At 41.2% G+C, this 18,654-nt stretch overlaps 1 protein-coding gene across 5 annotated transcripts; it reads right to left on the reverse strand.

The window, feature by feature from the left end:
- Positions 1–52: 52 nt before the first annotated feature.
- Positions 53–18,122, reverse strand: CEP95 (centrosomal protein 95). Of its 5 annotated transcripts, none has more exons than XM_053960264.1 (23): positions 17,784–18,122; positions 16,470–16,598; positions 15,382–15,489; positions 14,422–14,532; positions 13,321–13,429; positions 12,657–12,766; positions 11,790–11,894; positions 11,113–11,312; positions 10,632–10,701; positions 9,933–10,024; positions 8,691–8,812; positions 7,519–7,651; positions 7,214–7,328; positions 6,629–6,792; positions 6,261–6,353; positions 5,729–5,879; positions 4,454–4,614; positions 3,952–4,026; positions 3,363–3,515; positions 2,221–2,367; positions 2,060–2,131; positions 1,803–1,986; positions 53–267 (listed from the first exon to the last, which is right to left on the reverse strand). In XM_053960264.1, the coding sequence occupies exons 1-22, from the start codon at positions 17,929–17,931 to the stop codon at positions 1,810–1,812; spliced, it is 2,745 nt and encodes a 914-aa protein (XP_053816239.1). In that variant the 5' UTR covers positions 17,932–18,122; the 3' UTR covers positions 53–267; positions 1,803–1,809. The 5 variants fall into 5 exon arrangements, with proteins under 5 accessions (XP_053816239.1, XP_053816242.1, XP_053816240.1 ...); XM_053960267.1 differs by having other exon boundaries at positions 53–271; positions 9,933–9,976; positions 17,784–18,121; XM_053960265.1 differs by having other exon boundaries at positions 53–271; positions 9,933–9,979; positions 17,784–18,121.
- Between the last annotated feature and the right edge of the window lie 532 nt (positions 18,123–18,654).

The following is an 18,654-nucleotide window of genomic DNA, read 5'->3' on the forward strand; positions in this document are numbered from 1 at the left end:
ATGGTTTTAAAAGTTTTAAGTTTTTCTTAATTAAATCTCTAAAATGTAACAGTCTTTTTCAAGTAACTCGACTTTATTTCAGGAGAAAATACTTGAAACTTGGTGACTTCCTACATGCTGTTACCTACAGTGAGGAGTGTGCTGAATGTTCTAGTCAAACACAGCAGGTCTTACTTCTGGCTCTCAGGTACTGGCATGGCTTGGCAAGGACTTTATCTCAGCACTGGTGAACAGATGTCTCCTCAAAACTCAGCAAAGCTACACCATCTTCCTGGAGGGAAATAAAGGCAAATTTGGTAAAGACTTGCTAAAATTCATCAACTTAAGGTGATAAATATTGTCCCTTAAAGGCTTAAAGTTATCCAGGCTTACAGCAACTCCCTGAAAAGGTTTGGATAGGTCAGGGTTTTGTGTTTCTGGTTTTGTGGAGAGGTTTTGGTGTGTTTTTTAGGTGTTTATTTTTGCAGTGAGGTGTCTCATGCTGTAACAGCTGGCTGGTTTGTTTAATCTGTAAAAGAAGCTCCTTCAGATGTTGAAGGCTTTTTTTCCTGTTTAGCTCTTTTTTCAGTGAATGAGTATGAATTCTCTGTGTTGTCAGTTCCATCACAGACACCCCCTCATGGCAACCTTTACATATTGTATGTACATTACAGTTAAATCCAGTGTTCCTGTATCACTTCTCTCCCAGCAATTTTAAGCAAGAACTGTTCTACTACCAAGATAAACTAATTAAGAGTTGCACTTTTGTCAGACAGACTGTATGAGCAATGGACTTCATTAGTATCAGCTTGGTTTTATGTAACTGTTCTTGCTTCAAGCCCTCATCCCTCTCTGTTGGCACCTCCACAGTGTTTGGCTGGTGACATCTGGATTTCCTGCTGGGCACTGCACTCTTTATAGCACTGGAAGATGCTACAATAGGTGCAGTGCCTGCTGTCAGCTCCTGCTCTGCCTGGACGCAGACCTTACAACCTGAAGTAAAGTAAAAGCTGACTGGTGAAATATTTAATCATTCTTTAATTCTGGTTCTGTCAGTGTGAAGATGGAGTAATCAGGCTGCACCTGTGAGTGTGGCCCTGTGGAAGATTAGGAATGTGTACAGCTCCTTCCCAGGGTTCACCTCTTGCAGAAGCTAATACTGTACAGCTTTAGAAGAATCTGCAAATTTATATTTCAAATTACTTCGCCCAGTGCATTTGTAGCATAGAAAGAGTATTTTATATGCCCTTGTATTTTATCAAGCCAGCAACACTGCAAATACAACTGAAGCAGGAGTGGAAGAAGTAATCTTCCCTTGCTTAATGTATTTAAATTCCCAATTACTTATTTCAGGTTTATTGCAGGCATTCTCTAACTTGGCCTTTCACAGGAAACCTGAACCTCTGATGTTCTTTTGAAGATCTTCTTGTGCTTTGTGAGCTTTCCAATCCATGATTTCTGGCTAATGGTGTTAGATTGGCTTAGCAGCAACAGCCCCAGCACAGATGCAGAGGAGCCTCAGCATCCAACTGTTCCACCAGGAAAACTTAATTAAAGCACTCTGACTTCATCCCAGCTTCCTCTGGGTAGAGCCCAACATTACCCCAGCCTTGCTAGGAAGGTAAAAAGTAGTTCAGAAACTTTATTGGTGATCATGAAAATGCTGTGGAGATCCCAGATCCCAGCAGCTACACTCCTGACAGGTCAAAATGACAGAACAGATATTTTAGAGAAAAAAAAAACAGCCTCACACCATCTTCCCATTATAGCAGCTCTCAAAGACTCTGATCATCTTAGCCAGGGAGGACTGCAGTGACATTTACCCAAGTCTCAGAAGAAGTGGCTTTGGCTGTACTGGAAGGAAGCGATCTGAAGTCTGGATCTCAGTCTGTCTGCTTCTAGTTCTTGAAAAAAGGTGTCATCATCATTGTGCATGATTGCTGCTTGCAGTTGCTGTATTTCCTTTTCCATCTTTGATCTCACTTCGCTTTTTGATTTTTGTAACATCTAAAGAAAATACTGACATTAGCCACAGCATGTACAAAGAAAAGGCAACTGGAAAAAATTAAGAGGTACTTACTTGTGCTTGTGCTTTCTCTCTGGTTTGGATTTCTTGGAATTCTTGAGATATAGCTTCTGCTAGCATGGAAAACTAAACATAACATGTGTGTGAGATGAACTAATTAAAGAAAGACTTCTAAGTGGAAAAATATGATCTGCCTGATCGAAATGAAGCTTTACCTGATCTTTGTAGTAGTTCTCCAGAGACTCCAGCTCAATCTGGTGCTCTCTCCGTTGCTCATCTCGCTTCTCTCGAGCATAAACTCTCAGGTCCCTCAGTCTTTGCTTCTGAATTTCTAAGCCTTCCTCAAATAATTTTTTAAATATCTGCCAGCAATTAAAAAAAGCAAACCTGAAACTTTCCCAGGAACCTGTAAGTATACATTTACATTTCTCAGCTGCTTTAGCTCCTGATGGAATGGTGTTTACATGAGGATAGGCCATAGCCCATGAGAAAGCACAATTATGTACCTAGAAATGGTGGTGCAGATACAGCTGAGCTGGATTTGTATTACTCATTTAGCTGAAATTTTGATAGATAAATAATTTTTCATGTCAGTTTAGTCAGATGACCCAACTGTGCAAGCCAGGGCCTTGAACATGCACTGTGATTTACAACCCACCCTGTACTCTGCAGTCTGACTTCAGGACCTTCATCCAGGTTTCCAGCAGCAGGAAATCCAGCCTGGACTCAGGCTTTCCATTCCTCCACAAGAACACTTACCAGCTGTAGCTCACAGCTTGAGGCAAACAGTTCTCAAATCCCTACCAGTGAATTATGCAGTAAACTTCTAATCTTGTATTTTGAAAGGTGACAACTATGTGTTTGCTCTTGCAGAGTGAAATAACTCTCCTTGCTTTCCCTCATTCTGATATCCAGCCCTAATTAGATCACATCTGTCACTTAAGTCCACTTTGTTTAACAAACACAACTGAATAACAAGGCTGCCTGTTTGATCAGTTCCCTTAACTGAAGATTTAGATTGTTTTCTTTGGATGGTGACTGTAGGAACAACTTCTTAATCCTACTGTTTCTGAAAACTCATTTCCCCAATTTCTCATGTTACCAGCCCTGTTTTTCCACCCTGATACATCACCCTTTCTCTCCTCTTAGCCCCATAAATCATCCTTTCTTGTTTCACAGTGGTTTGCTCTGCACTGGATCCACATTTCCAAAGAAGGAACCATTTCCTCTGTGGCCCTGACTGATCGACCGCTTCGTCCTGGCTCTGTGCTTTGGTCACTGCACGTGCAGCACTGACCTACCCGACCTCAGCTCTGGGAAGAATTCCACCCTGCAGGGCAGGGCCCCTCGTGCTCACCTTCTCCTCGCGCGTCCTGGCCCGCAGCAGCTTGGCCCGGAGCTGGACCCTGTAATCCTCGTAGTATTTCCTGGCCCGCGCCGCCTGCTGCCGCTTCTCCGTCACCTTGTTCTGAGCCCACTTCTGGCGGTAGATGCGCTGCTTGATTTCTTGCTAAAGGGAGAGCAGCAGGTGTCAGAGCACCAAACTGCCAAGGGATACCGCTGCAGGCAAAGCTTTGTTAATCATTGATAATTAGGGTCCTTTACTAAGGACCTTCTCCACACCCCAGCTCTGCAGTTAAGGTTTAAAGCGCTAATCACCAAAGTCTGTCAAGGGAGCTGCAACACAACCTTGAGTTTCTCCTTGCACTTTTTTAGAATTTGTTTTACCTTTTAGAGTAACAGTGCAGTGTAATAATAATAATAATATTCCATTCTCATGACCCCAGTATCCACACAACAAACAGATTATGTGGCATTTTGAGTCCACAGCTACTCAAAAAGTGTAAAGTTGTCATAAGACAAAAAGCCACTTTCATGATGTGCATTTTAGATAGATCCGTATGAAATCTCTGCATTATGTAACAAATAGTCTTCAAAGAACATACCAGTCTCTTGCTGTGATCTTGATCTCTCTTAATAATTGCAGCAAGCAGCTCATGTTTCTTCAAGGCTTGTTCAACCTGGAGGTTTAAAAAAAAGCTAATTACTTGCATCATGCTGAAGGACAAGCTGTCCTGAGTAGCAGATCTAAATATTGCCCTCTGCTATCTTTTGGGGTTTGGGTTGAGAGTTGCCTTGTATAAGTGAATCAACTTTTGCATCTTGTAACTCACTTTTAAACTAAAAGACTGTTCAGAACTAGCAGTGGAAAACTACAAAACACTTTTAAAAAAGCAATAGCAACCCTAGGCAATACTCAAGAAACCAGACTCAAAGAAGGACCATAACACTGAAGTGGCTGATGAAAAGTTGAACCTATGTACTTAAATCTGTGCATCCCTATTTAACCAAGCTCCCAGAAATCCTTCCACACACTGCTGTGGGTGTGCAGGTGCCCTGTCAGGGTATCTCTGCTGACTTTAAGCAGGTAAGAATGAAAACACTCACTTCATTCTGGAGTTTTGGTCTAGGTCTGGCAGAGGGTGCCTTGAGGTGCACCGTTTGTGCAAGCTGCTGATGCCACATTTTATTCAGAGTACGGGGGGAAATGTGCAGGTGGGGAAACTCCTCCAGGAGCTGCAAGAGGAGGTCATTGTCTCTTATTGTCACTGTAAGATAAAGAAAGAGGTAAACAATAAATTCCTGGAGAATACATTTAGTTGTAAATTCATCCAGACAGTGTCAGTGTAAGTCAAGAAATATTTTACATTGAACACTGTATAAAATCACCATGCTGCTGTTACCATATCAAGCTAAGCCCAGCAGGACATACCATCCTGCCAGTACAGCAGCAGAGAAAGCAATCCCAGTCTTTTGTTGTTTTCTCTGAAGAACTGATTTTATAGCTCAGATGTCACTTCCCTACCCCCACCACATCCAACTAAGACAGCTATCCCCCTTCTTTCTTCACATGGTTATGACCAGCACTAATCAGTGATTGCTTTCTCTCTCTCTCTCTGGTTGCAGCAACTTAAATTAAAGCCAGCACAGCCATGGCAATGACAGATCCAGGTCAAGTAAACAGGTGCAAAATAAACTGGTTTGCAACCAGCTCATTCCCATTACATCTTTGATCTTTCTGGCAGGAAAAGATGATGGGGAGATGAAACAAAAGGGTATTTACCAAGTATATGGCCTTCGAAAACTGGAAAAAAATAAGGCAGTGTAGCTGAGCAACATCCAGCTATGTAAGGGATTATCTGGTGATGTTATCCATTGGCATGCACAGTGCTGGTTACCAAAACTGGGCCGAGGATTTGCAGCTTGGCTTTCTTGGAGCATCACTTGCTCAGCAGAACCAGTGGCAGCATTAACACCACAGTGGCAGGGTCCTGACAGATCCTGCTCAGTGAACTGTACGTGGCTCAGCTCTAGCCACAGGCCCAATTTAAAATCTGATACATGCTCAGAAAAATAACAAAAGGAGAGCTCAGACTGTAGTGAAATAAGCACAGGAGTAGCAGCAATGGAAAAAAGCCCTGAAAATAATCCAAGGGATTTTAAGGAAGTAGCAAATGGGTCACAATTTGATTGTGCACTGATGGTTTACATTTACTTAAAGCATTATCTTCCCTAACAAAAATCCAGACATATAGAGGTCAGAAGAAGGGAAAATGCTACAGCTGACTGGTATATGTTGGACTGGTGCCTTTATTCTTGGAGTTCAACACATGCTTTCAAAAGATGCCAGTTTTCCACCAAGTATAGTTTTGCAGTTCTTACTTGGAGCTGCTTGCTTTGGCTTCATGATCCCTCGTTTTGGAATCCACTGGCTGTATTTGGGATACTGAGGTGTGGTTTTTCTAGAATAAACTTTCACTCGCTGAGACACTTTTGGAGGTTCTTGAAAGACATTTTCTTTGTATTCTTGTTCCTTAGGAGCAGATGTAAAACAGATGGAGAACAGGTATGAGAAGGGAAACACTGACAGAACACAGTTTGGCCATCAGAACTTAAATGTCTTTCAGACTTTAGAATGAGAACTTGGACATATTGCATTGGATTCTCCAGAAGGCCAGAATTTACAAATGCAGGTCAGGGTTCAAACAAAGGTTAAATCTCATCATTGCATAACCTCAGCTCTTCTGCAGCACTTAACATTAGTAAGTTGCTACTTCAGTTGTACAGTGTTGTAACTATGACACTGGAAGTCAAGGAGGTTTTGTTCCCAAAAGTGTCTGGACAGACCATCTAGACAAATTTAAAAAGAAAAAAAACCAAACAAAACTAGCAATCCCAACAGTGCATCACCTACCATTTCCTTGGCAGCTTCTCTGAGCTTGGAAATTCTACGCTTCTCCCTTGCTTCAAAATTTCTTAGCTCATTTTCATAAGCTTTAGTGACCAGCTAGAAAATAAAAATAAAAGGACTTGTCAGAGGAAATAATCAGTCCATACAGCTACCTTGTTAACTTGGTTGTTGCATGGGCCAAAGTAGCTTCTTCCACTCTAAACTTTTTTGCAAAATTCGGGGTTTAAGTTTCTTCCTCAGCAGGTTACAAATAAAACAGCATATGATTACTAGAGGAGACCAGATACCCCCATTACATAAAAGTATTCTGGTTTTGTGCTTTTAGTATAACTGTTGGTAAGAATTACCACAAGGTCCAATCTAAAAATTACCTTTGCTTTTCTTGTTCTTTCATCCCTTTCTTCCTGCAGGTGCCTGCGTATTGTCTTTATCTGGCCTGTTCCACTGCCACTCAGTTTGTGTTCCTGGTGCTGAGATAAGGGTGAGGCTGGAGAGAGGGATCTTGGCCTGCCCCGGTACCTTGGACGTGATGTGCCTGTAGGGAAAGATCATTCATTGAGTATCAAATTTGAGACAAAAAAACCCAATGAAGTGTATTGTGACTAGGCCCTCATTTCAGAACCACGTCCTGTGAGCTTGTATTCTGTCCCTCCTCCTACCTGCTATACATTTTTTATTGCAGCTATGTTTCACTTGTTTGTGGTTTTTTTTTTTTTTTTTTTTTTTTTTTTTTTTTTTTGCAAAGTTTTACCATGTTTTTTTAAGTGTTAAACAGAAACTTGGTTGCAATTCTGTTATTGTAGCTCAGGTTTGGATCAAAGAAATGAACTAGCAATAGAAATAGAAAAAAAATAGAAATTAACTAGCAATACAAAACTTAGTAAGTAACTGTAATTCAGTGTAGCAGCTTTCTTTTATATTTGTTTCAATCTCAACACTGGCCTAAGGATTGTTACCTCTCCCAGCTGTCCTTCGGCCATAGTCCATGACACTGTCACTGTGGTGGGACAGGCTGTCCTCATCTGTCAGCTCCTCTTCTCTTGTTTGCTCACCCAAAGCTCTCTTCAACATCTAAGGGATAGATTATTTTTTTTTTTAGTGGGATTAGATTAAATAGACAGTTCTAAAGTTTGAATGAACTAAAGCCAGGTGTTAGTTGCAGATTTCCTTTTCATCCATATTGCACTGATATTCTTAATTCTCTCCACTGTCATTACTAAAGCTGCATTGCTCAGCTCAGCAAAGAAGAGACTGCACTTACTAAATGTATTTCGTTTAGCCTGCGAGACAGATTTTCTGATGCTTCATGAAACTCTTGCTCAGGCACCTTCTCCTTTGTTGTTCTGTGGGAAAGTGAATCTTCAGCTGAATCTGTGATGCAATTTTCGTATTTGCTAAAACAGAAAACAGATTTCATTTCTGTTCTAAAAACTTGATGATGAGCATTATCTCACACAATTCCAGTTCACTTTTTGCCTAAGCATGTTTTTATAGGATTAAGTAAAGCAGAATGTGTAAATGCCTATAACCATATTTAACAAAATGAGTATATGTCAGGAGAAACAGGAAATCTTTCTGTTAGAATTATTCTTTCACTGTCACACAGCCAAGGAAAGAGAGATGGTACAGGCACTGAACACTCCTACTGTCCTCTTTCTTCTGTCCACTCTGGAACAGGTCAGGAGGGAACTCAGGCACCAAATGCTCCCTCTCCCCTTACTCACGGACTGCAACAGCCAGTGGTGACAGCTCTTATCAGCTCTGAGATAGGAATACCAGTGCTGCCTGCAGTAAGACCCCTCTGCAGGGCTCAGCAGCTTCTCTTCCCATTTTCCTCAAAATAACCCTGCTATGGACCTACTGCCAAGACCCTCCTCCCAGGAAAGGCTGCTGTCCCCCTTCTCTCCTAGAAAGTAAAAGGGACATTTGTTCATTGCTCCAATAAAAGCCAACATTTTCCTCCTTGAATCCTAATCCTAAATCATCTACTTATAGGTTGAAAAGCAACTAACAAAGGATGAATTGTCTAGAGTAGCTTTGTGCCACAAGAATGAAGCAGAAAGGTTATGTCAGTCTGGGGAGAAATTATCTATTTAATTTTTGTTTATGAAAATAAGGAATGTAAATATTCAGCTTTACTCCTGAAATTTCCTCCCCTGGAGTCAGTTTTGTCTTTCTCTTCTCTCCATTGTCAAGGTTATAAGTAACAAAAAAACCCAAATAAATCTTTACTACACTGGAAACACTTTGGGTTTACATCTCACCTCCAGTCTGAGAAGATGTTTCACTGACTTCTCTAAGATATTCTAACAAACCATCAAATATTTCACACAGCCAAGGAAAGAGAGATCTTATTTTAAAAGGGAGGAGGGGGCTGGCTGGCCATGGAAATCAAAGTGCCAGTGTGATTCAGTACCAAAAATCTGAACTTGCCTTGTTGTTCGAGGCCAGTGCTGAGATTCAGGTCTTGGGGTTTGTGTTACTTGTTCAGCACATTGTGAGAGGTTTTCCTCAAAAGAAGAGCTGGATTTAGAAGACTCACGTACCAGAGGCACCTAGGAAAATGAGTAAAAAAAGGTTTTATAGATCATGTGAGTAGAGATGCTGTAGTAGAACCATCCCAAATCCTGTAAGTATAGATATATAAAACCAGTTATATATATTTCTAGGCTCCTGACTGCAGACAGTGTGCTTTAGAGACTTAATGTTTAAAGAAATGGACAAGCAAAAATATGGAAGATCAGTTCAAAGCTAAACCACCAAACCGGAACAGGGTTAGGTTAAGGTAATGAGTATCTCCACATTGCACCCCATCACACTGGGACTAGTGCCAGGTAGTGGAAATAAGCTGAATTTCCCTTAGTACAGACTGAGCTGCAGTTCACAGTGAGCCAAAAGAGAACACTCCTGTCCTTGTGCCATTTAGCTGCACTGGTTTAGTTCTGCCTGATAACTTCTCTGTTCAAACTGGAGTAGCTTGGGCTTGGCATGGACATCCTGGGAAATGCACCAATGGAAAATGAGTTTCAGAGACAATGTAGAAGTAAAAGCTGTTTAAACTATTGGAACAAGCAAAGTCTGTGAGTACCTCTTGTGGTTGCAAGAGGCAAAATTGTGTTTCCAGAGAAAGAAACCTCCTTTGCAGATACATTTCTATGGGCACAGATTGGTAACTGCTGATCAGTTTGTGGGTTTTGCATTATTCAGTTTTTGAAAAGCAAAGCACAATGCAAGAAAATAAAAGGAGATAATATAATAAGCAGTTTGTGGATCTTTAAAAAGGGAGTACATCTAAGTTTTATTGGCCAAAACCCCCAAAATTCTTACTAATGTAGCATGCTGATACACTTCAGAGAAAGGACATGACTGTACTCCTGTGCTTTGTACATTTTTGATTAAAAAGCAAGATAACCAGTAACTGGCTGGTTGTGATAAATAGAACTCTGTGGGTGCTGCCTCTGTACATTTTGGAGTAAACAACTCCACTAAGAACTGACATGACTCACAGACTGCACATTATCACAGTCTAACAACACTGCATCACTGATTGTATACTGGGGAAAGAAAGTCTAAAGCAGGCTTGAAATAAGCCCAGAATGCCACAAGATAACAGACAAATTAAGCAGAAATCAAAAAATACTGATTGAAATTCCAAAATAAAGATACAACATGTACCTTTGTCACATTGTCCTTGGCATCATCTCCCAGCATTTCTCCCACTGCTGAAGCAGATGACAGGTAAGTGTGAGTTAAAGGCACCGTGCCTACTAATGTGGTCAACAAGGAAAAAAAGATGTAAGCCAGGGCCTATGGATCCAAATTATTCAGAGAACAGAATGACAAAGCAACTGTGGTTACCCAGTTGTGACATTCATTTGGTAATTTCTCCAGTCTTCAATGTTCAGTGTCATGGGAATGCTATGGAAACTAAAAAAGGTAAGCAGTGTTTCCAAGGCAACAGAGAAAATGAGTACTGAGAAAAATAGCTTCTAAACCTTTTTACAATAGCAGTTAATGGCTTTTTCTTAGAATTGAAACTGGCTTGTTTGGTCCATGTTTCTCTGCTCAGAATAAGCTCAGCCATGGGACTTATCTGCTGGAAGAGGTTTCTGTTGTATAGACCCATCTTAACAGGATTAACTAAGAAAGGAGTTGAATTGGGGACATGGATTACTTTTTTCCAGTAGAGGGAACAGATTAAAAGTAACCTATTTTTGTTTCTCTGTAAAGCAGAGATAGAAATATGAACTTGTGGCTGAAATTAAAAAAATGCACTAGCAGATTCAAAACAGTGTTTCTTGTGGTGCCAGTAAAAATAAATGCAAAATTATAACACTTAGGAGTTACCCTAAAGGATGCAAAATTTTCTCTCACCAGGGATCTTTCTGGATAGAGGAAGACCATCAGAAACATCATGAAATTTTTGGGTAAGTGACTTTTCAATCTGAAATAAAAAGCAAGATGTGTTCTATAAATTCACCGGAGAGTGCTTAAAGGAAGGTCATACATTAAGTCTGTCTGCAAATGGAAATCAATGCTGATTCTCTAGATACATAAAAATCACTGTAATTATTTTGTTTACTATACTGTAAACTCTGGCATTGACTGTGGAGATGTGTATGTATGTATGTATAAAATAAACACACCCCTCGAACTAAATTCCTCTCTGGACACTTAGTGAAGAATGAATCCACAATCCAAAATTCCTGGAACTGAAATAAACTCCAACACATTCAAAAGTGTTCTTCAGGGACCATCTACTCCCATTCTGCAAGTAAACTAGGAGGTTTTCAAATGAAAGCAGTATTGGTTACTAAAAGAAAATGAAATAATCAAGGGGTAGGTTTTTCCTTACAGTAGGAACGTTCACTGCTTGACTGCAAGCCAGAGCTGCTGCCTGTCTGTCTGAGCTGTGGTGATCTCTCCATCCCGGATCCGAGGGCTGGAACGGGGGCAGCAGAGGAATTGCCTGCTGGATAGGCTCCCCCAGTTTTGTAGCACTGACACTCAAACTCCCTTTGTGAGGTTCAGCAGCATGAACAGACTCCATCCCTTCTGGAGAAGCAAATACAAAGAACTTGAAGTGTTATCTGGAAAAACAGAGCACATTTTGTGCATTGTGTGTACCTAATAAAGGGAAGTGTCTCAATAGCTAATGTGAGCTGCCACCTTTGTTGGATTGCATAGGACAGTGCTGTAACGTTTTTTAGCCTTGAGAACATGATTTTGGATGTGAAGATCTTCCACAAGGACTTTTTAGTGTTTTGAATCACAAAAGAAAAGAATACAAACCACAATACAAATTAAAAACAGCCTAGCTGAAGCCAAATCCTAGCTAAGCAGAAATACCCCAGATAATGAAAGTTTGCCTACTCTGAGAGACTACAATATCACTTTTCTGAAAAGAATTTATTTTAAAACATGACTAAAGTGTTTCCATTCATGACTAAAGCTCTCCTCCACACTACCCTAGTTCCCTATGCCTCTAAATCAAAATCAGGTGGATGAGCTGTCAGAAGAATCAATACTCACCCTCTTCCCTTTCATTTACAGTCCCCCTTTCACTTTCTGAGAACTGTCTGGGCAATGCTGCAAGAGCCTCCGTGCTTTCAGATTCTTCTTCTCCCGCGTCCTTTTCTGCTAGACAAAGTACAGGCATCTGAAATTCTAGAACTGGATGCTTTAAAAATTAAATTAAGATCTATAAAGCATCTTGCTATGAATTCTTGTGATGGACAGTTTTAATGTCTGCTCATTGCTTGGTGTCAGCAATCCAAACTAAGCTCAAAATAGGTCTGTTAAATTCTTATTTGTAACTCTAGTCAATGAAATATTCATCATTCATAATATTTCTTTATGCCTCTACTTGAGGAGATGAATCATCAAGAAGAATAGGAAGAATTGGAATATTCTTATAAAAAATATGATATAAGAATGAGCTCTATTTAAGTCATCTGCACACTACTCCTTTCAGAGCCATCCATGAAGTTTTGAAGGGGCACACACTCCTAAGAAGTCTTTAAGAATTAACTTAATTTTTTTACAATCTTAAGTAATACATGTTACACTGCAACAAATGAAACAAAGTCTTCAGAATTCTCCTGTTCTATTGAACAAGATAAAATGTCTTTGTAGAACTGAATTAGAACCCAAACAATAAACCATTATCCAAATAAGGTACTGCAGGAGTCATAAAAAATAACACCTGGAATATTTACTTCCAGAAATTTTAACTTCAGCAAGATATATTTGCTTATTGTGGGTTGTCTGGGTTTTTTTTTTTACAAAGATTTAAAACAGTATCTGAAAAAAGTAACTTTTTAAAAGGAAACAAAAAAAAAAAAGCCTGGAAGTCTTACTAGAGAAGAGTCTTAATTTCTTTTTCTCATCCAAACTCACCTTCCTCTCTCTTGGAAAATGAATAAGCAGTATCTCCAAGTTTAATTAATTCACTGGTAGATCCTGAGCCATCTGTATCACAAGTCGGAATAAAACATTCTGACTGGGACCTAGGGGGGAACATAAAGCCATCAAATATTTCCTCTCTCAGCCTCTGCCCATTCAGCCCACGAGATGGAGCTGCCGAGGAGCCGTGCAGGACACGGCCTTGCTGCCACAGAGCAAACCAGAGCAGGAGTCACAACCACAAACTGAGCTCAGCTTAAAACCAGAGCAGGAGTCACAACCACAAACTGAGCTCAGCTTAAAACCAGAGCAGGAGTCACAACCACAAACTGAGCTCAGCTTAAAACCAGAGCAGGAGTTACAACCACAAACTGAACTCAGCTGAACAAATCAATCTTTAAAATACAGCCTTAAAAACTGATCAAAGTTTTAAGTTGTTTCATTCCACATAAAAAGTAAACTTAAGGGAAACAAAATCAGCAAGCCCTCAAGGGCAAAAGAAGTCCCAGATGTAATTTTAGCCCAACCAGAGGAGACAGGTCACATTCCTTTTGGCATTTGTAATCAGTAGGTGTCTATACCATAAAAAACCTACTAATTTCTCTACAGATACACAGTTAATCACTGTGTGAAAGCAAATACTCAGAATTGTTCTTACCTTTCAACTGACGAGAGCAGTGTATGCTCTGTAAGTTGATCAGCAGTGCTTTCCAGCTGCTCTTGAGACACATTTTGAATTTCACCACTGGACAGCACATTTAGCTCAGCTGTTAATAACCAAGAGGTAATTATTTTCAGGAAAACTACTTCTACCTCTATACTAACAGGTACTACTTCTAATATCATCAAAACACTTTATGTATAATATCAACATTGTCGTGTTTTATCTAAAATGATTACATGCAATGTTCCCTATGACAGGGGGAAATAGGGGAGGTGGGGCAACTTTTATGGTACATTTTGAAAAATTATACCACTACCATATATCCCCTTGTTCCAGTTATTAATAAACATTTCTTCTTCCTCAAAAGAGCTAAACTTTGGACTTACAGCTAGAAAATTCGAGCCACTAAGCACCACTGGGTAACAAAACTGGCAGTCTGAGGGAAGGGAAAAGCAGTAGAGGCACTGAACACTCCTACTGTCCTCTTTCTTCTGTCCACTCTGGAACAGGTCAGGAGGGAACTCAGGCACCAAATGCTCCCTCTCCCCTTACTCACAGACTGCAACAGCCAGTGGTGACAGCTCTTATCAGCTCTGAGATAGGAATACCAGTGCTGCCTGCAGTAAGACCCCTCTGCAGGGCTCAGCAGCTTCTCTTCCCATTTTCCTCAAAATAACCCTGCTATGGACCTACTGCCAAGACCCTCCTCCCAGGAAAGGCTGCTGTCCCCCTTCTCTCCTAGAAAGTAAAAGGGACATTTGTTCATTGCTCCAATAAAAGCCAACATTTTCCTCCTTGAATCCTAATCCTAAATCATCTACTTATAGGTTGAAAAGCAACTAACAAAGGATGAATTGTCTAGAGTAGCTTTGTGCCACAAGAATGAAGCAGAAAGGTTATGTCAGTCTGGGGGAAAATTATCTATTTAATTTTTGTTTATGAAAATAAGGAATGTAAATATTCAGCTTTACTCCTGAAATTTCCTCCCCTGGAGTCAGTTTTGTCTTTTTCTTCTCTCCATTGTCAAGGTTATAAGCAAAAAAAAACCCAAATAAATCTTTGCTACACTGGAAACACTTTGGGTTTACATCTCACCTCCAGTCTGAGAAGATGTTTCACTGACTTCTCTAAGATATTCTAACAAACCATCAAATATTTCGAGGAGGTTTTTGATAGATTCTCTGTCTCCTTTCACAATGTTTTCACCTTAAGAGAAAGTAATGACACATATTAATAATTAGTACCTCACAGAAGAAAAATTCTCAAAAGCAGGGATTTCCTGTAGAAGAGTGCTTGCAAATTCTTGTAAAGGTGGCAGCTCAGAAGACACCTGGTCACTTATTTATGACTGTGTAGATAAGCTTAAAGTATATTTCAAGTATTCTAAGTTTCTATCTTTTCAGTTCTAATAAGTGAAAGTTTACTGAGCAGTAACTGCTGACACACAGCATAAATATTCTGGGATGTTTTCAGGGACAATTAGTATTTAATATTTTTCTTCTACATAAAAGTATAGCATGAAGCAGTCTATGGAATGGCAGCAGGATTGCAAACACCAGACACAGTGCACAGGCACCAAGTCAGTTAGTTCTTATGAAGCAGTTTTCATTCTTTGCAGGATGAAAAGAATGTGTGAGACCACACATAGGAATACTCAGGGAAAGCCATTATCTGTGTACAGATAACACAGTTAAACTCTTTACTCACCAACTTTTAAAAAAATCTATTAACAAATTTGAAGCTCCAGAGTCATGTCTTAAAACCCAGTGTCCAACTTGAGCCAGTAGCAGATTTCAGGTAACACTTTGGCAGGCAGATGAAGCATGGCTGGATGTTAGCTTTAACATTTCTTACTCTTATCTATTCCCTGCTTGCTGTTTCAATTTATAACCTGATGTCCAAGGCAATGGGTCAGTGTTCTGATGACATCCACTACCATAAGAAGAGATTCCATGCCAGTATGAAAGCAAGCTGTGTAACACCTGGTTCTTAAAGTGTTTAAATTAAACAACACAGATATTCAACTGAGTTTGTCTCATTAAACCAAGTACTTACCCGTGATGTGAGACAAGCTGACCTGCAAATAATCCAATGCCAGGGAATCTATTACTGCTTGTACATTATGTGCATCATCCTCTTGGCTTCTGGGAGTAGCAATGAAATCTATTTAAAATAAATAATAGAATTTAGACTATTTAAATGGATAGCTTGTTGCAAGTACCTTAACAATGAAGCTCCTTTAACTTCTGCTTACAAGCTAGTATTTTTTTAGTGCCTTGTGTCCTTGATGAAAAGCCTAAGTATCATATATGGTCCTACAAAACCTTTTATAAATACCGAGGACAAACTTAGAACACCCCTTGGAAGATGTGAGGGTTTTATGAGGATTAAATTCACAAACAGAGATTACTAAAGTATTTCTCCTCCTTTGGTCCCAGCACACACACCTAGTTCAGATCATCAAACTGGAATTGCAGTTTATGTTAGGGCTTCTTCTTTCCCTGTCAGACACTAATTGCACTGCAGTGTATTCTACTTAATTGGGAACAACATTATTTTTAGTTCTGCACTTACATTTAACAAGACTTCTACCTTCAGTAGGTGCCAGTTATCTCAGTGCTCTTAAAATCTTCTGCAATCAGTAGTCTGACACTTCCTACAGATAACAGTTTATAAACAAAGCAAATGCATAATTGTATAGCCTTTGCTTCATGGCTGTCACTGAAGTCCAGTGGAGTTGGGTTAAAGCAGGGTTAAATCACAGCTCAGCTCTTAGCAGACTCCAAGTATCAAGCATTTTATGAGAGGAGACTTCAGTGTTAACACTGCTGTAAGATAAAATGAGCCAGTTCACACCCTTCAAAAGTATTATGCCCACAGACAGTTTTCAAGGCCTAATTTACACTAGTTTTGTTGTAGCTATCCTCGTAGCTGCCATTCGTAGCAGTCCAAAGTTAAAATAAAATTGGCCAATACTACTTAAAACTTCTTAAAGAATAACAATTTTATATTTTTGTCTTTGGAAGGATGCAAATACTTTAAATCCCTACATCTGTAGGAAGTTCTACAAGTTTCAGTTTTCTTTAGCTACAAAATACACAGAGACAAAAATAAAAAACATATTTAGCAATTATCATTCCTACCTGGTACTTTCTCTCCTAAGATTGACTCATAAAGACGAACAAACAGGTCAGCACCACATTCTGAGAGATGCTTTATGTGCTGGTTTATCTGACAGGTCCTTAAAAGATCATTGGCAACATCAACCCAATCTGTTCAGAAGAAAATCATTAGTGTCAGAGCTGAAAGACCCAGAAATAAAGATGTGGTTATTTACAGTGAAAATAATCTGTAAGTGTCTTTGACTCCACCAGAGGTGGTCAAACACAGGAGGCTGACCCATCCATCCAAAACATTAAACATTGTTTAAGTGCAATCATAGCCCAACTGGACTTGAGAGGTGAAAAGCACTGAAATACCACAGGCTGGGCAGGTTATTTTTTTTTTTTTTTTCATGAAAAACAAATTTGCATCTGGTCTCATAGCCAGGACCTCCAAACCTTCAAGACATTAACAAGCCAAGCTTTTATACACCATTTATCAATGATCAGAAATGACAGGTTCTTTTTTTGGAAAACATGAGCTTCTCTGACAAACCCAGGTTCTCTAATAGTCTTAGGCAATGTCATCACTGCTAATGTAAATACTCCTCATAAAAAGTAAATTTTACTTTAATTATTTAAGGATTAGAACACCACAGAGGTGGTCCCACCAAGTTCTCTGTTGAGCAGAGTGAGATGTGCATTAACATTGTGATTTTCCCCAGACCCTGAGTCCTGAGATCAAAGTGCTTAGAAGGACACATATTGCAACAAGCATTAAGAACTTTAATTTATCGGAGAAGGCATGTCACCTTCGGAAGAAAAAAAAGTATAGAATTACTACAACAGAAACAAATTTGTACAGTTTTCAGTCTTCTGAACAGAGGAGTGTTACTTTTCCATCCCTCTACTCCTCCATCAGTTCCAGACATCACTTTAAGTTTCAGATGCACGAAAGGTTAAAGCAGCATCTCCTACATTTCAGGCTGATGTCTTGGAACACTTGGATTGCTGTTCATCTTTATTGAGTTGAAAGGAACAAAGAGGGGAAGGTGGAAGCTAACACAAAAAGCTTTAAAAGCCGTAACACAAGAAAACGACAGCTTTATAAATGAATAAACGTGAGCTGAATGGATGAGCCCTATAAATTAATAAGTAATGAGCTGGATAAAATTGTGCCAGCGATGCGAGGAGCAGAGGGGGTGATGAGGGAAGAATGAAGGCCCGCTCGCCTGCCCCGGCTCTGCGGGTGCCAGGCCGGCCGCTGCTCCGGGAGCGGGACCCGCCCCACCGCAAGACCCCGCAGGGCCGGGCCCCAGCGAGCCGCGGTCGGAGCCCCCCGGGGCCCGGCCCTACCTGCGCCCTCAGCGCTGCCCATGGCGGCACCAACGACCCGGGCCCGGGCCCGCCCCCGCCATTTAAACCGCGGCCTGCGCGCCCATTGGGCAGGCCCGCAGGAACGGGCGGAGCCGCTCGTGCCGGGGTGTCCGGTGCTTTCGGTCATGGCCGGTGTTACGGGAGCGGGGCGGTGCCGGGCCGAGCCGAGCGCCTCTGTAACGGGACTGGGAACAGGCCTGTGTTTGGACTGGGAGCGGAAACGGGGAGCAAAAGAAAGAGCCCGTGCCCCAAAGCCAAGCCGCGGCGCCGGTCACGTGCCATTCCCCGCCGCTCCCCGGTCACGTGACGGGCGCCCCCGGTGCGGCCCCGCCGTTCCCCGCCCGGCCGGTGCCGCCACCGCCGCCGGGCCCCGCGGGCCGACGCCCCCGGGCAGCACGGGCCATCCCCGGGCGCTCCGGCCGCCGAGCGCTGCTGGCGGCGTAAAATGGCGGCGGGGGAGGGGGGGTTTGTCCGTGAGGTTCCGCCTTCGTCACCTGAACGGGAGGCGGGGGCTGGCGTTTTCTCGGTAAAATAGGTGGGGAAATGGCCGGCCTGGGGCGGGGGTGGAGCGGGGGAAAGTTGTAGCACTTGACCTTGCAGGCGGGCCTGGGGCGTTTGCTGGCCTGTATGTCCATTACCGGGGATTGGTGTTAATTGGCACGATACAGGTTTGACGGGGTAATCCGAAGGCATTTCTGCATGAAAGGAGAGCTAAAGCCTTTATTAAAAATAAGATTAATAAATGAAAGCTACTGTACTAGCTGCTAGCATGTACTTTATTGGACGGGTTGGATGGTGAAAGTCTGTTATTTTCCTTTCTGAGCAACAGTATTCCATGCTCCTCAGGAAT

This window comes from Vidua chalybeata, chromosome 19, assembly GCF_026979565.1.
Source record: "Vidua chalybeata isolate OUT-0048 chromosome 19, bVidCha1 merged haplotype, whole genome shotgun sequence".
In the NCBI taxonomy this organism is placed as follows: domain Eukaryota; kingdom Metazoa; phylum Chordata; class Aves; order Passeriformes; family Viduidae; genus Vidua; species Vidua chalybeata.

Bases quoted from the DNA above. Each gene is read 5' to 3' on its own strand.
- CEP95 (XM_053960264.1), bottom strand. From the start codon at position 17,931: ATGACCGAAAGCACCGGACACCCCGGCACGAGCGGCTCCGCCCGTTCC. The intron at 14,533-15,381 runs GTAAGTACTTGG...CTTTCTCTTAAG, and splicing joins CAGCTTGTCTCACATCACGG to GTGAAAACATTGTGAAAGGA. The intron at 3,516-3,951 runs GTATGTTCTTTG...CTCTCCCTTTAG, and splicing joins AAGATCACAGCAAGAGACTG to CAAGAAATCAAGCAGCGCAT.